Source organism: Scyliorhinus torazame, chromosome 4, assembly GCF_047496885.1.
Source record: "Scyliorhinus torazame isolate Kashiwa2021f chromosome 4, sScyTor2.1, whole genome shotgun sequence".
In the NCBI taxonomy this organism is placed as follows: Eukaryota; Metazoa; Chordata; class Chondrichthyes; order Carcharhiniformes; family Scyliorhinidae; genus Scyliorhinus; species Scyliorhinus torazame.
This window is the reverse complement of record NC_092710.1, coordinates 149,135,760-149,155,370: the sequence shown is the minus strand read 5'-3', so window position 1 is coordinate 149,155,370 and position 19,611 is coordinate 149,135,760. Positions and strand designations below refer to the sequence as shown.

The 19,611-nt window shown below is 48.4% G+C and overlaps 1 protein-coding gene across 4 annotated transcripts in view; it reads right to left on the bottom strand.

The window, feature by feature from the left end:
- LOC140410525 (uncharacterized) overlaps window positions 1-19,611 on the bottom strand; it is a 66,158-nt gene that overhangs the window by 22,678 nt on the left and 23,869 nt on the right. For all 4 annotated transcript variants that reach the window (XM_072498736.1, XM_072498739.1, XM_072498738.1 and 1 more), the window contains 3 exons: window positions 10,362-10,709; window positions 5,038-5,397; window positions 2,280-2,427 (listed from right to left, as the gene is read on the bottom strand). In XM_072498736.1, coding sequence (XP_072354837.1) covers window positions 2,280-2,427; window positions 5,038-5,397; window positions 10,362-10,709 — 856 coding nt within the window. The remainder of the gene's footprint in view (window positions 1-2,279; window positions 2,428-5,037; window positions 5,398-10,361; window positions 10,710-19,611) is intronic.

Here is a 19,611-nt window from a genome sequence, read left to right as displayed (position 1 = left end):
CCCCCCCCCCCCCCCCCCCCCCCCCGCCACCCACCCCCCCGCCACCCCCTTTGCCCTTCTGATTTTCAAGTATCTTTAAGAAGTTCTCTGAGTCTTCTAAAGTGAAGACAGACAGGAACTATCTGTCCAACCTTTCCGCCATTTCCTTGTTTTCAAAGAACAAAGAAAAGTACAGCACAGGAACAGGCCCTTTGGCCCTCCAAGTCTGCGCCGACCATGCTGCCCGTCTAAACTAAAATCTTCTACACTTCCGGGGTCCGTATCCCTCTATTCCCATCCTATTCATGTATTTGTTAAGATGCCCCTTGAACGTCACTATCGTCCCTACTTCCACCACCTCCCCCGGCAGCGAGTTCCAGGCACCCACTACCCTCTGTGGAAAAAACTTGCCTCGTACATCTCCTCTAAACCTTATCCCTTGCACCTTAAACCTGTGCCCCGTAGTAATTGACCACTCTACCCTGGGAAAAAGTCTCTGACTATCCACCCTGTCTATACCCCTCATAATTTTGTCGACCTTTATCAGGTCACCCCTCAAACTCCATCGTTCCAGTGAGAACAAACCAAGTTTATTCACCCTCTCCTCATAGCTAATGCCCTCCATACCAGGCAACATCCTGGTAAATCTCTTCTGCACCCTCTCTAAAGCCTCCACATCCTTCTGGTAGTGTGGCGACCAGAATTGAACACTATACTCCAAGTGTGGCCCAACTAAGGTTCTATACAGCTGCAAAATTCCATTATTAACTCCCCATACTCACACTTTCGAGAACCAGAACTCCCTTTTCCTATTTAAATACTTGTCGAAACTTTTATATCTGTTTTATACTTCCAGTTAGCATTCTCTCATGCTCTAATTTCTCCCTCTTTATTATTTTTTAAAGCCATTTTTGCTGGTTTTTAAAATGTGTTCAATCTTCTGACATTCCGCCGAAGTTTAAAGATTTGTGTAGTGTTTCTTTCAATTTGATACTATCCTTAATTATCTTATTTAGGACAAACGATGCACCCTTCTCAGCCTTTCTTTCTTACTGGGATAAATCTTTGCTTAGAGTTGTTAAATATCTCTTTAAAAATCTGCCACTGCATCTCTACTGTACTGCCCTTTAACCAAGTTTGCCAGTTCACTTTAGTCAACTTTTCCTCCATACCCTTACAACTACCTTTACTTAGGTTTAAAACACTAGTCTTAGATCCACAGTTCTCACCTTCAAATTGACCATAAAATGCAATCAAGTTATGATCACCATTGCCTGGAGGCTAATCTAAAACTGCTCTAAGAAATTGTTCCAAATACACTGGATGACCTTATCTCGAAAGAGCAAGATGTAGAATCAATTTGGGTAGAGATGAGAAATAGGAAAGGTAAGAGGTCACTTGTGGGAGGAGTTTAAGGCGCACTTAATGAAGGCGAGGATGAGCCAGCTGTTTGAGAGGATGGAGGATAGCTCCGAACAGTGCAGGAGGGGCCCAGCTAATCATGAACTTATGTTCTGGTCCTGCTCGAACTTGGAGAAATTTTGGGGGTTGTTTTCAGCACCATTGTCCTACACTTAGATTTGGAGCCGGGTCCCCTGGAGGTCATTTTGGGGTGTCAGATATGCCGGAGTTGCAGATGAGGGCGGGGACAGATGTCTTTGTCTTCGCCTCGTTGATTGCTCGCAGGGGGGATCATGTTGGGGTGGAGGTCAGCTTCTCCCTCCCCCTGTGCCTCAGTGTAGCTGGGGGATCTAATGGAGTTTGGAGTTTCTATACTTGGAGAAGGTGAAATTTACTCTGAGGAGGGGGGAGGGGGGCACCAGAGATGGGGTTTGATTACCTTACACTTTGGGGATCTGGTTGCCGTCAGGGCATGGTGGGTTTGTGTTTATTCTTTGTATAAATGTTAAAATATTGAAAATTTTAATTTAAAAAATATGTTAAAAAAAATATTTTGTAAGTATTATTCAGTATTCACTGAGTGAATAAACAAGGTAGATCTGGATTCAGGTGCGTAATTACACAAATATGGTCATTAGTGCAGAATCGCCGGGCCAAATAGCCTTATTCTGCATTGTACTATTATATCATACTATTAGTAAAAAATTAGTAACAGCATGATAGCTACTTAAACTTTTACCAAATTTGGAGACTTTTGACTCTATGTCCAATGTAAACATGACAATTGAACATTTGGAGCATGACTATACAAAACCTTTCAGAAAAGTCACTATAACAGGAGTGTGTTACTGCAGTGTTGAGAATGGACAAACAGGAAAGTGTTACCACACTAAACTTACCGAGTAGTGGTGATTGGTGAAAGATGGAACGATTCCTGGCAAGTTGGCTGCGTTGGGACATTTGCTCCAAATTGAAAGACATTGTTATTGGTTGGACTACTAAAGTTACAATTTGGTACCATGTTACCAGAGAAGTGGAAACCAGCTCCTACAATGAAATTGAAAACAAATGTTGCCATTTTTCAAGCTGCATTCAAAAAATGCCATCATACAAAACATTTCTATAAAATTATTTATAGTCAATTCATTTTCAATACATTATTTATATATAAATATACAATATTCATATTTGTCTATATAAATATTGTAAGCTGATTCAGTAACGGAATTGAGTATTTTATAAACAGAAAACTTTTATGTGTCCACAGTTATTGATGCTATCGAAATAAGAAGTTTTACTTTTCACAATCCCATGATGTCCCAGGATATTTAGAGCCAGTTAAATACTTTTGAACTCATTGTTATAAAATAGAAAAAGTGACACTCAAATTGTACACGGCAAAAATCCACAACCAATACTGTGATAATGCCCAGAAAATCGGTCTTAAATGTCATTAATCATTCGTAATCCTACTGAGGTTAACAAAATTAAATGTTGTTAAATTGAAGCCTCTGAACTTGAATATTCTTTAAGTGTTGTTTTTAAAAAGTCTTATGCCAAAATTAAGAAAAGGGAATTAAAGATGCCCCCATAAGAAAGTTACTGAAAAGTTTTTAGAATGGCACAGTGGTTAGCACTGCTGCCTCATGGCACTGAGGACCCAGCTTCGATTCTGGCCCCGGGTCACTGAATGTGTGGAGTTTGCACATTCTCCAGTGTCTGCCTGGGTCTCACCCCCACAATCCAAAAGATGTGCAGGGTAGGTGGATCGGTCACGCAAAATTGCCCCTTATTTGGAAAAATTAAAATTTCAAACAGTCTTTAGAAAAGCTAATTGCTAAACTGAATCTGACGAGGTTGGTGGACCAAATGGAGGAGGACTTCAAAAGATGGGAAATGTTGCCGCTCTCGCTGGCAGGTAGAGTGCTGTCGGTCAAAGTGGTGGTCCTTCCGAGGTTTTTGTTTGTGTTTCAGTGCCTTCCCATCGTGATCACCAAGGGCTTTTTCAAGAGAGTAGGTAGGAGTATTATGGGGTTTGTGTGGGCAAATAAGACCCAGAAGGTAAGGAGAGGGTTCCTGGAACGCAGCAGGGACCGAGGAGGGTTGGCGCTGCCAAACCTAGGGAGCTACTACTGGGCAGCAAATGTGGCGATGATCCGCAAGTGGGTTATGGAGTGAGAGGGGGCGGCATGGAAGAGGATGGAGATGGCGTCCTGTAAAGGAACGAGCTTGGGGGCGTTGGTGACGGCACCGCTGCCGTTCTTGCCGTCAAAATATACCACAATTCCGGTGGTGGCGGCAACGCTAAGGATCTGGGGCCAGTGGAGACGGCACAGGGGTGCAGTGGGAGCCTCGGTGTGGTCCCCGATCAGGGGTAACCACTGGTTTGTCCCGGTAAAGATGGACGGGGGGGTTCCAGGGCTGGCATCGGGCGGGGATTAGAAGAATGGGAGACCTGTTCATTGAACGGGACATTTGCGAGCCCAGGGGCACTGGAGGAGAAGTTTGAGCTACTCCCGGGAAATGCATTTAGATATATGCAGGTGAGGGCTTTTGTGAGGCGACAGGTCAGGGAATTCCCGTTGCTCCCGGCACAAGAAATTCAAGACAGGGTGATCTCGGGTGTATGGGTCGGGGAGAGCAAGGTTTCGGCAATACACCAAGAAATGAAAGAAGAGGGGGAAGTGCTAGCAGAAGAGTTGAAGGGTAAATGGGAGGAGGAGCTGGGGGAGGAGATCGAGGAAGGTTTGTGGGCTGATGCCCTGGGTAGGGTTAATTCCTCCTCCTCACGTGCCAGGCTCAGCCTGATACAATTTAAGGTGGTTCACAGAGCGCACTTGACGGGGCGAGGCTGAGTAGGTTCTTTGGGGTAGAGGACAGATGCGGAAGATGTTCAGGGAGTCCGGCGAACCATGTCCATATGTTTTGGTCATGCCCGGCATTGGAGGGGTTCTGGAGAGGAGTGGCGGGAGCAATACCTCAGGTGGTGAAAGTCCGGGTCAAGCCAAGCTGGGGGCTAGCAATATTTGGAGTAGTGGACGAGCCGGGAGTGCAGGAGGCGAAAGAGGCTGGCATTCTGGCCTTTGCGTCCCTAGTAGCCCGGTGAAGGATCTTGCGAATGTGGAAGGAGGCGAAGGCCCCTCGCGTGGAGGCCTGGATAAACAACATGGCTGGGTTCATAAAGCCGGAGAGGATTAAGTTTGCCTTAAGGGGGTCTGCGCAGTGGTTCTACAGGCGGTGCCAACTGTTCCTAGACTATCTCGCGGAGCGTTAGAGGAAGGCCGGTCAGCAGCAGCAGCAACCCGGGGGGGTGGGGGGGGGGGGGGGTGGGGTGGGGGGGGGGGGGGTGGGGATTGCTTGGGGGGTTGGAGGAACAGGAGATAACATGAAGGGTGGGGGATACTGGCACGTGCGGGAGAGCTAGTGAGAGCTAGTGTATAAAGCTATGCAAATATACCATTTTGCCATGTATATATCTTGCTCAGTGCGTTTTTGTGTTATTTTGTTACGGGGTGGTGGGGGGGGGGGGGGGGGGTAGTTATTGTTTGTAAGGGGAAAAAATTGTGTTGGTTAAAAAACTATAATAAATATATATTTTTTTAAAAAGAAAAGCTAATTGCCGCAAAACATTCAAAACTTTCACAGCGCAGAGCATACCAGTAAATTGAGCTGATGAAGGATTGTCAGTGAGACCAGCATTAACCACTCCACTAGTCAATGTTGAGCATGTCTGGCCAAAGACAGAAGGGAAGGTGACAGAGGATGCAAATGTTTCAGAATTAATATTGTTTCTGCCTGCTTCGTTAGAGCATCCAAAGATAAAAGTTGGGACCTGAAACGATGTGCTAGCAACCGCTGTTGTGGTCATGTCTGACTTGGATGACGCAGGGCAAGCAACCATTGATAGTCCTGTACAACTATTTGTCGTGTAGTTAGATGGTGGGCCAAAAACACGCGGGAAAGATATGGAGATCGATGATTCTTGGATGTTGCAGGACTTTCTTGTGTCAGATTTATCTGCAAACAAATAGGAAAATTCACATTATTTTCAATAAATTGACAACGTTTTTCCCAATTGACTGTTCATTTGTGGGGCAAGACATTGAGTGCGAGCAGGATATTTGACTTGGGAGGAAGGTGAAATCTGTGGGTGTTGGTAAGCCTAAGGCAGGGAGCACCAGAGTTTCCATGTAGATTTTGAATTATCATATTGAAAAGTGAGTAATAAAAATCCCCTGGAATTACTCAGAAGGTGATTCATCAGCACAATGAGAGAATCCATCTTTAGGAAATCCCGAAGAAATTACTCATGGAAAGAAAATACATATTTTCAAAGCTTATCAAGAATGACAAAATGAGAGAGGGTGACAAAGTTGCAAATTTAGATACTAGTTGCTTCACAATATTACCTCAGTTGCAATCTGAACAGTCAATTGTTACACTACTTATTTTCTCTTTTAGTGGCTTGTGTCAAATAGTTTAATTTTAGTTAGAGATACTGATTTGATTCTCATCTGTTCCTCCCCTTTCTTTAAAAAGATGGCCAATTCTTTTTTAATTTGCTTAACCAACATAGAGTTAGATGCACAACAGTTTTCAACTGTAGAAAGGCCCAGATTTCGGCTCCTGGGTTAGGTGTACAGTCGGTCAAAATGTGAATTCCTGGTCTGTGTATGCAACCTTTAAAAATGGCCAGGGTGGGATTTTTATTCAGGGGAGCAGGTTGGATAGAATGGAGGCTGTCGGGTGTGGTAGTGGGGGCAGAAGGCATGCCTCTGTGCTCCAGCAATGTTTTTTTTTAAATTTGTTCGTTGACCAGCACTTATTGCCCATCCTTGAGGGCATTTAAGAGACAACCACATTGCTGTGGATCTGGAGATACATGTAGGCCAGATCAGGTAAGGATGACAGATTTCTTTCCCTAAAGGACATTAGTGAACCAGATGGTTTTTTTAGACAATCGATAATGGTTTCATGGTTATCTTTAGACTTTAATTCCAGATTTTTTTTATTGAATTCAAATTTCACCATCTGCCATGGCGGGATTCGAACCCAGGTCCCCAGAGCATTACTCTGGGTTTCTGCATTACTAGTCCAGTGACAATACCACTATGCCACTGCCACTGTTGAATTACATTTTTTAAAAATGTAAACAAAAAAATCCCTCCAGCCCTCACGCCGAACCATTATTCAGCTCCCCCCACACTCCCCATGATCTACCTATACGACCATATGCCACCCCTAGACTCCAACAAACTCTACATGGCCCCCATATTCCCTAAGCCCCTCTACCAAGTTCACACCTCCTTTTACCTGGTCTAATCTCCACCAAAATGCCATTTATGGAGGCGGCTGGTGATTTAAATGGCCAGCTGTCTCTGTGTACTGCACATGTGTTATCCCTGGCCAGACTCCACTCTCGCCTATGCAAAAATGGAACATGCCGATTTCGGTGCAGGAATTTCTGGCCATTTCGGTGCAGGAATTTCTGGCCATTTCCGGGATTGTCCCATGACAGAAACTGTCTGTCGTGACAAATGTCTGGGCCAAAGAGATTTGAACACTTAAATTAATGGGTGAAAATCATTGACAAGCACTCTCATTGCATAAAGCTGCATAGGAACTCGAAAGGTGAAACCGGCAATATATAACATACACTTCCAAGCTGTCTTCAATGTGCAACATGTAGAAATTTCTCATTTATTTTCCATTCTTATTCCCGCCAATGTTTGTCTGCTAGCAATGGCTCTTTGTTACATTACTAATGCCAATGTTTTACTGAATTAACTGTTCTTTGCGAGACAAGGCAGTGAGTGGCAACGGAGTATTTGACTTGGGAGGATGTTGCAGTCTGTGGGTGTAGGTAAGACCCAAGGTTTCCCTGTAGATCTTGAATTATTATATTGCAAAGTGAGTGAGAAACACACCCTTAAATTACTCGAAAGGTGATACTCAGCACAGTGTGAACATGTATCAACAGTAATGTGGTTGGTTGACTCTCAAATACCCTCTGAAATGGAGGGCAGATAGGGATAGCAATAAATGTTGGACCAGTCAGCAATGCTCACTTCCCGGAAAATGAATTGAAAAAAAAAGGAACTATCCTACTCCACATGGAAACCATAATTGAATATAACATGAGGAAATTTAATTCTTGGACCTCTTTATAGCACGGTAGCATTGTGGAAAGCACAATTGCTTCACAGCTCCAGGGTCCCAGGTTCGATTCCGGCTTGGGTCACTGTCTGTGCGGAGTCTGCACATCCTCCCCGTATGTGCGTGGGTTTTCTCCGGGTGCTCCGGTTTCCTCCCACAGTCCAAAGATGTGCAGGTTAGGTGGATTGGCCATGATAAATTGCCCTTAATGTCCAAAATTGCCCTTATTGTTGGGTGGGGTTACTGGGTTCTGGGGATAGGGTGGAGGTGTTGACCTGGGTAGGGTGCTCTTTCCAAGAACTGGTGCAGACTCGATGGGCCGAATGGCCTCCTTCTGCACTGTAAATTCTCTGATAATCTATGATACCACAAACCCTCTTTGCCGCCAGCTTTAATTGCCATGGACCAGTGCCTTTTTTAGCAGTGCATTTAATTCCGATGCAGGCAAAGTCACTTTGCACCAGGAGTGATTAATATTATTAATATTATTAATTGGAGGTTTTGGCAATCATTGATATAATGCCATTATCAGTTACAATGCATGCGATCGAATGGCCTCGTTACGCCCAACTTGGTGACTCAACGAGGCCTGGCGAGAGCCCTCTCGCAAGATTTGCGATGCTCGGAACCTGTCGAGATCTGGACCTCGCCCTCGCTGGACGAGATCCAGATTTACATATTTAAGTGAGCCAAAAGGCTAATTTAAATATGTTGCCTCCCGACTCTCCTGGGTCCCGGGAATGAACACCCATGCCTGGGAGATCTCACCGCTGTTTAGCACTGGTCCACACAAACATGGACCAGGTGTATCGGCATCTTGGGGGATCTCCTAGGCCATTGGAGGTCCCCCAAGGGTGGTCGGGCTCTGAGAAGGGTGGTATCCTGACATTGCTGCTGGCACCTAGGCACCTTGGCAGTGCCATCCTGGCAGGGCCAGGGTGCCCAGGTAGCACTGTAAGGACGTCAGGCTGGCAGTACCAAGGTGCCAGGTTGCTCATGCCAGTGATTTGGCCCTGGGTGATGGGGAGGGAATCCAGAGGCTGTGGTGGGGCATCCGAGGGAGACCAAGAGATCGGGGCGGCATTTAAAAATGGCGCCCCAATCTCTTCCTGCACTGATGAGCTCGACAGTGCAGGAAGTGAGTTAAGTGCGACCTCTGCGAGGTTAAAAAGAAAAGAGTCCCGTTTGATAGCAGTGTTGTTCGCGGTGCCGAGAAACACCCTGTATATACGCCCAAAACAAGATGCTGTTCATTCCCAATTGCATCCATGTCCCAATTGCTTCATAGGTTCCCAGCTTTTGCAGTTTTATGAAATCCTCATCTGGCTGTAGTAAGCACCTACATCATAACCCAAAACTCAGGAGATAATTTGTGGTAGTGGTGTCAAAATTGGGAGTGTAAATTGCAAATGTTGAGAGCATTTATAACCCAAAACAGAACTTCAGTGTTTAGAAAAATTGCTCAACACTGAGATGCCAGCTGATAGAATTCACTGAAACAAGTCGACAAGGATGTTTTTTAAATGTCCTTTTTAAAATATCCCATACATGTGTTGCCTCAATGCAAACGACTTTTGTTCTTAAAGTTGCTACATTTTGTTGCAATCTCTCTTAAAGCACCACTTTAATATCTAACACATTTTCCCTCCCTTCAGTTCTGACAAAGAGCCAAAAGGACTCAAGCGTCAACTCTGTTTCTCTCTCCTTACAGATGCTGCTGGGCTTTTCCAGCATCCTCTGTTCTTGTTTCAGATTCCAGTATTTTGCTTATTTTAACAAACATGTTTTGTGATAGATTAGACAAGGAAAAGATGTAAGTTTTAAGTGAATACAGTACAATCTCAATTGTGAATGAATGTTAATGGGATATCCCAGTGGACATGGGGATCTTGGAAAGATAGATGCAGGTCATCTCTAACTCTTATCAATACATTCATAGATTTCATAGAATTTACAGTGCAGAAGGAGGCCATTCAGCCCATCGAGTCTGCACCGCCCCTTGCAAAGAGCACCCTACTGAAGCCCATGTATCCACCCTATCCCTGTAACCCAGTAACCCCCACTTAACATTTTGTGGACACTAAGGGCAATTTAGCATGGCCAATCGACCTAACTCACACATCTTTGGACTGTGGGAGGAAACCAGAGCACCCGGAGGAAACCCACGCACACACGGGGAGAACGTGCAGACTCCGCACAGACTGTGACCCAGCCGGGAATCGAACCTGGGACCCAGGAGCTGTGAAGCAATTGTGCTAACCACTATGCTACTGTGCCGCCCATACTTCTCCTCTTTCACTTTATCCAGCCAGCCAACAATAGCGCTTTAAGGGGGGGGGAACTGCTGAATGATTATTTAATGGAAAACTCTTACAAAATTGACAAAATAAATTATTACGCTTTATCATCATTTGGGAGATGGTGTCACAGTTGTGATGTCACTGGACTAGTAACCCAAAGGCCCAGGCTAATGCTCGGGGGACACGGGTTCAAATCTCACCAGCTGACGGAATTTAAATTTTAAAAAAATGTCTGGAATTGAAAGCTAATTTCAGTAATGGCGATGGTCATTGTCTTAAAAAAAACTCCATCTGTTTCACTAATGTCCTGTAAGGCAGGAAATTTCACTGCCATCTCACCTGGTCTGGCCTGCATGTGACTCCAGATCCCCAGAAATGCGGTCGACTCTTAACTGCCCTCTGAAACGGCCTGGCAAGCAATTGGATTTCAAGGGCAATTTGGGGTGGGAAACGGTGATGTCCACATCGCATGAAAGATTTTTTTTTAAATGAAATTCAACTGAGCCATGAAACAATGTCACAAACCTGGAGTGAGGGAATTTCTATCCTTTTGTACACTTTTCTGTTGTTTCCGCTTTCCTCGGGGGAGATTTTCATCATGTCCTGACCCAGCAGACGCAGCGAGCAAGCAGGCAGTAGGGTTTACTTCAGTGGGTAACAGGACGTTTACACACTCTGAGCCAGCTGGAAGAAGTTCAACTATGCTGATGCTTGACGTGTTAGCTGAAGCGACCGTTTGTGGGACAGGACAAATTACTTCAGTTATGTGAGAACAGGAGGAGGTTGCCAAGGGTGCAAGCATCTCTGTTACATCAATATTCTGAGGGATTGTTACTACGCATATGTCGCTACTTTGTGCCTGGGTGTTCATTTCTGTAAATAAGAAGTCACAGTAGTTTTTCTCAGAAGAGTGACGATGATTTCTACAAACATGTAAGGCTTTAGCATTTCAACTATGTACAAATTTTCAATTCCATGTGCTAAAGTCTGCCTTTCAGTAAGATTTGTCCTGATTTAAAGGATGGATTCTATTATTTTTTATCATTCACTCTTTGGCCAAACACTATTTATCTATGTATTTACGTTGTGCATTTATGTATGCCCTATGTTTTCTTTTCATGTATGGAATGATTGGCCTGGACTGCAGACCTCGGTACCTGTGACAATAAACAAATCCAAATCAATCCAACATTGGTTTATGTCGAAGTTATAGATGCTCCACCTTTCAACTACATTAGAATGCCACTGTGAGGATCCACCAAATGGCACCATGGCAGAATTGTGTATTAAAAATGTGGATGCACAGATGTTGCGCAAGATTACATTGCAAAGTGTGACAAAGATCCATCCACCTGCCTCTAAATGATGTTTGAAGTAATAATGTAAAATTGACGCATCTGATTTTAAATGAACTGCACAAACTTTATACCACTTGTATACACAATAGATGTCATGTCTAACTTAGAGTCATGTGAGAGTACCTTTAAGAAATGGGTGTTTATAAATGGATGTGTATATAAATATCTGTAGTGAGAATAGCTTTAAGGAATGAGGGTTTAAGAAATGTACCTTTAAGAAATGGGTGTTTATGACTTCCGGTTGCGGCTATGCGGAGTTAAGTCGCACGTTCGGCAGGTCCCGTTAAAAACATACTTTTGGGCTCTTTTTAGGGCCCGTAACGGCACTTGTTCGACGTTTCCCGGTGTGGGAAGGGGACAGCAACATTCCCCCGATAGTGTATGGAGTGGACCAGGAGTGGGGCGATTTAAAAAGTGGCATTGAAGCAAAGAAAGGTGCGAGGGAGGAGGACCAAGATGGCGGCGGGCGGAGACCAGGCAGCGTGGAGGCAGTGGGCCCAAGAGCAGCAGGAGCTTCTCCAGCACTGTTTTAAGGAACTGAAAGCAGAGCTGCTGGAGCCAATGAAGGCTTCAATCGATAAGCTGCTGGAGACCCAGACAGCCCAAGGGGCGGTGATCCGGGAGGTCCGGCAGAAGGACTCGGAGAATAAGGACGAGATCCTGGGCCTGGCGGTGAAGGTGGAGGCGCACGAGGCGCTCCACAAGAAATGGCAGGCGAGGTTCGAGGAGATGGAGAACCGGTCGAGGCGGAAAAACCTGCGGATCCTTGGTCTCCCGGAGGGACCGGACGTGGGGGCCTACGTGGTCACCATGCTGAATTCACTGATGGGAGCGGGGGCCTTTCAGGGGCCCTTGGAGCTGGAGGGGGCCCACCAAGTGCTGGCGAGGAGGCCCAAGCACAGCGAGCCGCCGCGGGCGTTGCTGATGCGGTTCCACTGGTTTGCTGATCGAGAGTGTGTGTTAAGGTGGGCCAAGAAGGAGCGGAGCAGCAGGTGGGAGAACGCGGAGGTCCGGATCTACCAGGATTGGAGTGCGGAGGTGGAGAAGAAGAGGGCCGGCTACAACCGGGCGAAGGCAGTGCTGCACAGGAAGGGGGTGAAGTTCGGTATGCTGCAGCCGGCGCATCTGTGGGTCACCTATAAGGATCGACACTACTATTTTGAGTCCCCGGAGGAGGTGTGGGCCTTTGTTCAGGCCGAAAAACTGGACTCAGACTAAGGGTTGGGGATGAGGGGTCACGATGGAGGGATGGTTGGGGATTGTTGGGTTGTGTTTTGAGGGGGGGGTTCTTTGTTTTTTGGGGTTGATTGGGCATTGTTTTAATTAGGTCTGCTGGGCGGGCTCGTTGGGGGGGGGCGGGTAGGTAAACTGCTTGGAGGGGTTGATGGTCGGTAGGGGAGATGGGGCTCCGCGGGGGGGGGGGGAGAGGCCTGAGTTAGGGGTAGTGGGACCGGGTGCTGTGCCAGGGGAGGCGGGGCAAAGCGAGTGGAAAGCGCGGGCTTTTTTCCCCGTGTTTAGGGCTGAAGGGGCGGGGCCGGAGCTGGGAAGCGCGGGCTTTTTCTCCCGCGCTGGGAGTGGAATGAATGAGAACCCGCTGGTGGACAGGGGGGGGGAGGGGAAGTTCCACACTGGAGGGGGGGGGGTCGATGGAGCGGCGGGAGTGGCCGGGGTCAGCAGGAGCCAGCTGACTTACGGGAGTGCAATGGGGGGAGCAATGCAGCTAGGGGGGGACCCAGCTGGGGCAGGGGGGGGGGGGCCGGGTTGCTGCTGGAATGACCAAGGGAGAGCTGGAGTTCGTAGAGGAGGTCGGGGCGGGGGGCTGCCGCTGTGGGGAATGGGCTGTGCGGGGGGCGTGGGCACGTGACTGGCCTAGGAAGGGATATGGCTAGTTGGCGGGGGAGAGGGGTGAGTAGCCCCCTGATCCGACTGGTAACCTGGAATGTAAGGGGACTGAATGAGCCGGTCAAGCGGGCCCGGGTGTTCGCGCACCTGAAGGGGCTGAAGGCGGATGTGGCCATGCTTCAGGAGACGCACCTGAGGGTGGCGGATCAGGTAAGGTTGGGAAAGGGGTGGGTAGGGCAGGTGTTTCATTCGGGTTTGGATGCAAAAAATCGGGGGGTGGCGATCTTGGTGGGGAAGAGAGTGTCGTTCGAGGCGTCGAGCATTGTGGCAGACAATGGCGGTTGGTATGTGATGGTAAGTGGCAAGCTGCAGGGGAAGCGGGTGGTGTCGGTCAATGTATATGCCCCGAATTGGGACGATGCGGGGTTCATGCGGCGTATGCTGGGCTGGATTCCGGACCTGGAGACAGGGGGCCTGATAATGAGGGGAGACTTTAACACGGTGTTGGACCCGGCACTGGATCGCTCCAGGTCTAGGACGGGCAGGAGGCCGGCGGCGGCCAAGGTGCTGAGGGGGTTCATGGACCAGAAGGGAGGGGTGGATCCATGGAGGTTTGCAAGGCCGGGAGCTAGGGAATTCTCATTCTTCTCCCATGTTCACAAGGCCTACTCCCGGATTGACTTTTTTGTCATGAGCAAGGCGCTGATTCCGAGGGTGGAGGATACAGAGTACTCGGCGATAGCCATTTTTGATCATGCTCCACACTGGGTGGACCTCGAGTTGAGGGAGGAGAGGGACCAGCGCCCGTTGTGGCGCTTAGAGATGGGGTTGCTGGCGGACGAGGAGGTGAGCTGGCGGATCCAGAAGTGTATAGAGAGGTACCTGGAGGCTAATGACAATGGGGAGGTGCAAGTAGGGGTGGTCTGGGAGGCGCTGAAGGCGGTGGTCAGAGGAGAGCTGATCTCCATTAGGGCAGACAAGGAGAGGGGGGAGAGGAGAGAGAGGGAGAGGTTGGTGGAGGAGATGGTGAGGGTGGATAGGAGGTACGCGGAGGCCCCAGAGGAGGGATTGCTTAGGGAGCAGAGTAGCCTCCAGGCAGAGTTCGATTTGTTGACCACCAGGAAGGCGGAGGCGCAGTGGAGGAAGGCGCAGGGGGCGGTATATGAATACGGAGAAAAGGTGAGCCATCTGCTGGCGCACCAGCTTTGGAAGCGAGAGGCAGCTAGGGAGATTGGGGGAGTTAGGGATGGAGGAGGGAACACGGTGCGAAGTGCGGTGGGTATCAATGGTGTCTTCAGGGACTTCTACGAGGAACTGTACCGGTCTGAGCCCCCACTGGAAGAGGGACGGATGGGTCGTTTCCTGGATCAGCTGAGGTTTCCGAGGGTGGAGGAGGGGCAGGTGGCGGAGTTGGGGGCGCCGGTTGGGTTGAAGGAGTTGGTCAAAGGGATAGGGTACATGCAGGCGGGGAAGGCACTGGGGCCGGATGGGTTCCCGGTTGAATTCTGCAAGAAATATGCGGACCTGCTGGGCCCGCTGTTGGTAAGGACCTTTAACGAGGCAAGGGAAGGGGGGGCTCTGCCCCTGACGATGTCTGGAGTGCTGATTTCCGTGATCCTGAAGCGGGACAAGGATCCCCTACAGTGTGGGTCATCCAGGCCGATCTCACTCTTAAATGTAGACGCAAAGTTGCTGGCAAAGATCTTGGCCATGAGGATAGAGGACTGTGTGCCACAGGTCATACACAAGGATCAGACGGGGTTTGTGAAGGGGAGGAAGTTGAACACCAATGTACGGAGGCTCTTGAATGTTATAATGATGCCAGTGATGGAAGGGGAGGCAGAGATAGTGCTGGCGATGGATGCGGAGAAGGCCTTTGATAGGGTGGAGTGGGGGTACCTGTGGGAGGTGTTGAAAAGGTTCGGGTTCGGGGAGGGGTTCGTCAGGTGGGTGAGGCTGCTGTATGAGGCTCCAGTGGCGAGTGTGGCCACGAACAGAAGGAGGTCAGAGTATTTCCGGCTACACCGGGGGACGAGGCAGGGGTGTCCCCTGTCCCCCCTGCTCTTTGCACTGGCGATTGAACCCCTGGCCATAGCGTTGAGGGAGTCGAGGAACTGGAGGGGGCTGGTGCGGGGTGGGGAGGAGCAACGGGTGTCGCTCTATGCGGATGATTTGCTGCTATATGTGGCGGACCCCGGGGGGGGAATGCCGAAGGTGATGAGGATCCTTAGGGAGTTTGGAGATTTATCCGGGTACAAGCTTAATATGGGGAAGAGTGAGTTGTTCGTAGTGCACCCGGGGGACCAGGAGAGGGAGATTGGTGAGCTCCACTAAAAAGGGCGGAGAGGAGTTTCAGGTACCTGGGGGTCCAGGTGGCAAGGAGCTGGGGGGCCTTGCATAAGCTTAACTTCACGAGGTTGGTGGAGCAGATGGAGGAGGAGTTTAAGAGGTGGGACGTGCTGCCACTCTCCCTGGCGGGTAGAGTGCAGTCAGTTAAAATGCCGGTGCTCCCAAGGTTTTTGTTCCTGTTCCAGTGCCTCCCCATCCTGATCTCTAGGGCCTTCTTCAGGCGGGTTAACAGGCGCGTTATGGGGCTTGTATGGGTGCAGAGGACCCCGAGGGTGAGAAGGGTGTTCCTGGAGCGGTGCAGGGATGGGGGGGGGGGGGGGGGTGGCGCTGCCTAACCTCTGTGGGAATTATTGGGCCGCCGACATGGCGATGGTGCGTAAGTGGGTGATGGAGGGGGATGAGGCGGCGTGGAAGAGGCTGGAGATTGCGTCCTGTGTGGGCACGAGCCTGAAGGCGCTGGTGACGGCGCCGCTGCCGCTTCCTCCAACGAGGTACACCGCGAGCCCGGTGGTGGCGCCTACCCTCAAAATTTGGGGGCAATGGAGACATCACAGGGGGAGGTGGGGGCCTCGGTGTGGTCCCTGATTCGGGGGAACCATCGGTTTGTCCCGGGGAGGATGGACGGAGGGTTTCTGAGCTGGCACAGGGTAGGTATTAGAAGGATGGGGGACCTGTTTGTGAGCGGGAAGTTCGCTAGTCTGGGTGAGCTGGAGGAGAAGTTTGGGCTCCCCCCGGGGAACACCTTCAGATATATGCAGGTAAGGGCGTTTGTTCGGCGGCAGGTGGTGGAGTTCCCACGGCTGCCGCCAAGCAGGGTCCAGGACAGGGTGCTGTCGGGGGTGTGGGTTGGAGAGGGAAGGATCTCGGCAACGTATCAGGTGATGCAGGAGGAGGAGGAGGACTCGGTGGAGGAGCTAAAGGGTAAGTGGGAGGAGGAGTTGGGTGAGGAGATTGACGAGGGGATGTGGGCGGATGCCCTAGGGAGGGTGAACTCTTCCTCCTCTTGCGCGAGGCTTAGCCTCATACAATTTAAGGTGCTGCATAGGGCTCACATGACCAGGGCAAGGATAAGCCGGTTCTTTGGGTGCGAGGACAGGTGTGTTCGGTGATCAGGGAGCCCAGAAAATCACACCCACATGTTCTGGGCCTGCCCAGCGTGGAGGACTTTTGGAAGGATGCAGCGAGGACGGTGTCGGAGGTGGTAGGTTCCAGGGTCAAGCCGGGCTGGTGGCTCGCAATATTTGGGGTGCCAGAGGAGCCGGGAGTGCAGGAGGCGAAAGAGGCCGGTATTCTGGCCTTTGCGTCCCTGGTAGCCCGGTGAAGGATTCTTCTTCAGTGGAAGGATGCGAGGCCCCCAAGCGTGGAATCCTGGATCAGCGATATGGCGGGATTTATTAAATTGGAGAGGGTGAAATTCGCCTTAAGGGGATCGGTACAAGGGTTCTTCAGGCGGTGGCAACCGTTCTTGGACTTCCTGGCAGAACGTTAGAAAATGGTCAGCGGCAGCAACCGGGGGGGGGGGGGGGGGTTGGTTCGTTTTTCGTTTTTTCTTGAATGGGCATGTATTTTTGCCTTTGTGTGGATAAAGGCTGTTAGTTTTTTATTATTTATGTATATGGGGGGGAGGGGGGGTTGTCTTTTCTTTCTGTATTTTGTTGCTGATATATTGTGAACATTTGAATAAAAATTATTTAAAAAAAGAAAAAGAAATGGGTGTTTATCAGTGATGTCAGAGTGTGGGTGGAGCTGGGCTGTCTGTCAGCTTTTTACTTTTGTTTTAGGCTGTTTGCTGCAGGGTGTGTTTTAGCTTTGTTTTCAGACCTGGATAGCTGCAGTCACAGCCAGAAGGTGCATGAGTCTCTCTCTCTGTAATCTAAAAACTGTAAATCGATACTTTGGTGATTTAAAACAAATAACTGCTCTCAGTAGTGACTTTAACCTGATGTGCTTCTTTAAAGGTTTTGCTTTAAGTCTTATGGATGTTTAAAGGAAAGTTAAAGGATTACTTAGTGTTGTATTCTTTGGGGGTTGTATTTGAATTAATGGTTGCTAAGATATTCACTGTATGTTTTAAAAAGGTTAACTTGAGTTCATAGAATAATCATTCTTTTGCTTTAAAAAAATACTTTTCCATTTCTGCTGTACCACACCCGTAGAACATAGAATTTACAGTGCAGAAGGAGGCCATTCAGCCCATCAAGTCTGCACCGGCTCTTGGAAAGAGCACCCTACCCAAGGTCCACACCTCCACCCGATCCCCATAACCCAATAACCCCACCCAACACTAAGGGCAATTTTGGACACTAAGAGTAATTTAGCATGACCAATCCACCTAACCCGCACATCTTTGGACTGTGGGAGGAAACCGGAGCACCCGGAGAAAACCCACGCACACACGGGGAGAACGTGCAGACTCCGCACAGACAGTGACCCAAGCTGGGAATCGAACCTGGGTCCCTGGAGCTGTGAAGCAGTTGTGCTATCCACAATGCTACTGTGCTGCCCTAGAGTGGGCCGTGTGCTCCCCATACTACAATCTATTAAAAGTTGTGAGTCAGGTGAACTCCATGATACACTTTGGGGTTCTCTAAACCCTGGCCCATAACATTAGATATTTATTTGGTGTCCCCTTAAAATAAATTGTCAATTTAATATAAGTGCTCAATTCCAATACATCAAATAATTTCCCATGTTTTCCTATTGTTTGGTGTTCCTGAGGGAATGTGGAAGAATGCTGATTTAACCACAACTACTAAATATTGATCCAAACATAAAAAGCACCATCTATATTTTATTGACCAGCACAATAAATACAATCAAAATCAATTTTAAGCTTCAATTTGCCCACTATGTAAAATAGTTAAGTCTAAATTGTTTGTGCACCTTTCTTCTTCTAGGTTTGAGGCCCCAAGTTCACAGTTCCAGGGGTTATGGAAACCGTGACCATCTTGCTCGAGTTCAAATTACCTGCGTCCTTAAGGATCTTGAATACCTCAGAAGGGACCTCTTTCCTCTAACAATACCAAATTCTTCCTGCTTCTCATGGTTCATATATTTTAACCTGGCTCCATTTGATTGCTCTTTTCTGAGTTGCCTTGTCATAGAACAGCAAGCAGAGTTGCATACAATAGTCCAAACATAGCCATAACAAGCATTAAATGGTATAACCTTAACAATTGGGCCAAGGGGCTGCAGCATGCAATTATCTTGCAAATGTAAATGTAAGAATAATGTCACCACAGTCCCAAAGGCTGCTCCCCCCTTTGAGAGAGAGCAGACTGGTGATGGTTTAACCTGAGGGTTACCACACCTCAGGTGAGGGGCAAGGTTGAGAAGGCAGGGCTTTCATGGACAACCTCAGCAGGTACGGGAAATGAACGCACACTGTTGGCATCACTCTGCATCACAAACCAGTGCCCAGCCAACAAAGCTAACCGTCCCTCTTGTACCTTGCACGCCACTGATGACTGCTGCTATGATAACAACCTTATGATATGCTCCCCATGGTCACACACCAGCTGCACAGGGAACAGAATTACTTTTGGTACATGAAAATGACCAGGATAACATGATGTGCAAGGATCAAGTCAATAGCACCATGCACCCGGGGAAACCAGTCCTTGTGCTCACTCCATGACAAGAAGAAATTAGATTAAACTGTTTCTCTGGGTGTATAGAGCATTTGTGACCTACAGCACTGCTCTGCAAACTTCTCTACCTGACAGAACGGAATGTCCTGCCCACAAAAAGTGAGACAAACCCAATCTGCCCAGTTATCACCCCATTATTTTACTCTCCAACATCAGCAAAGTAATGGAAGGTGTCATCAACAGTCCTATCAAGCCAAACATACTCAGCAAAAATGATGCTCCCAGACCTGTTGAATTTCCCCAGCATTTTCTGTTTTTATTCTAGTTTGGGTTCTGTCAGCTTTAGGCATCACGACAGCATTGGTACAAACTTGGGCAAAACACCATATTCCAGAAGTGAAGTGAAAGTAACTGCCCTTGATGCTGGATTTTACAAACCCCACCACGTCAACTGGCTTCTTTCCAGTGAAGATGAATGATTGGATGCAAAGTAGGTCCATTGCTAGCCCACCTCCTTCTCAGCCAGCCACAACACAGCCTCCATAAAACAATTAATGGCCATGGAAGGACCTTGATGCACCTCCACTGCAATGAGACACTCGTCAGTGGAAAGCGGGCAAGAGGAGAAAGGCCATT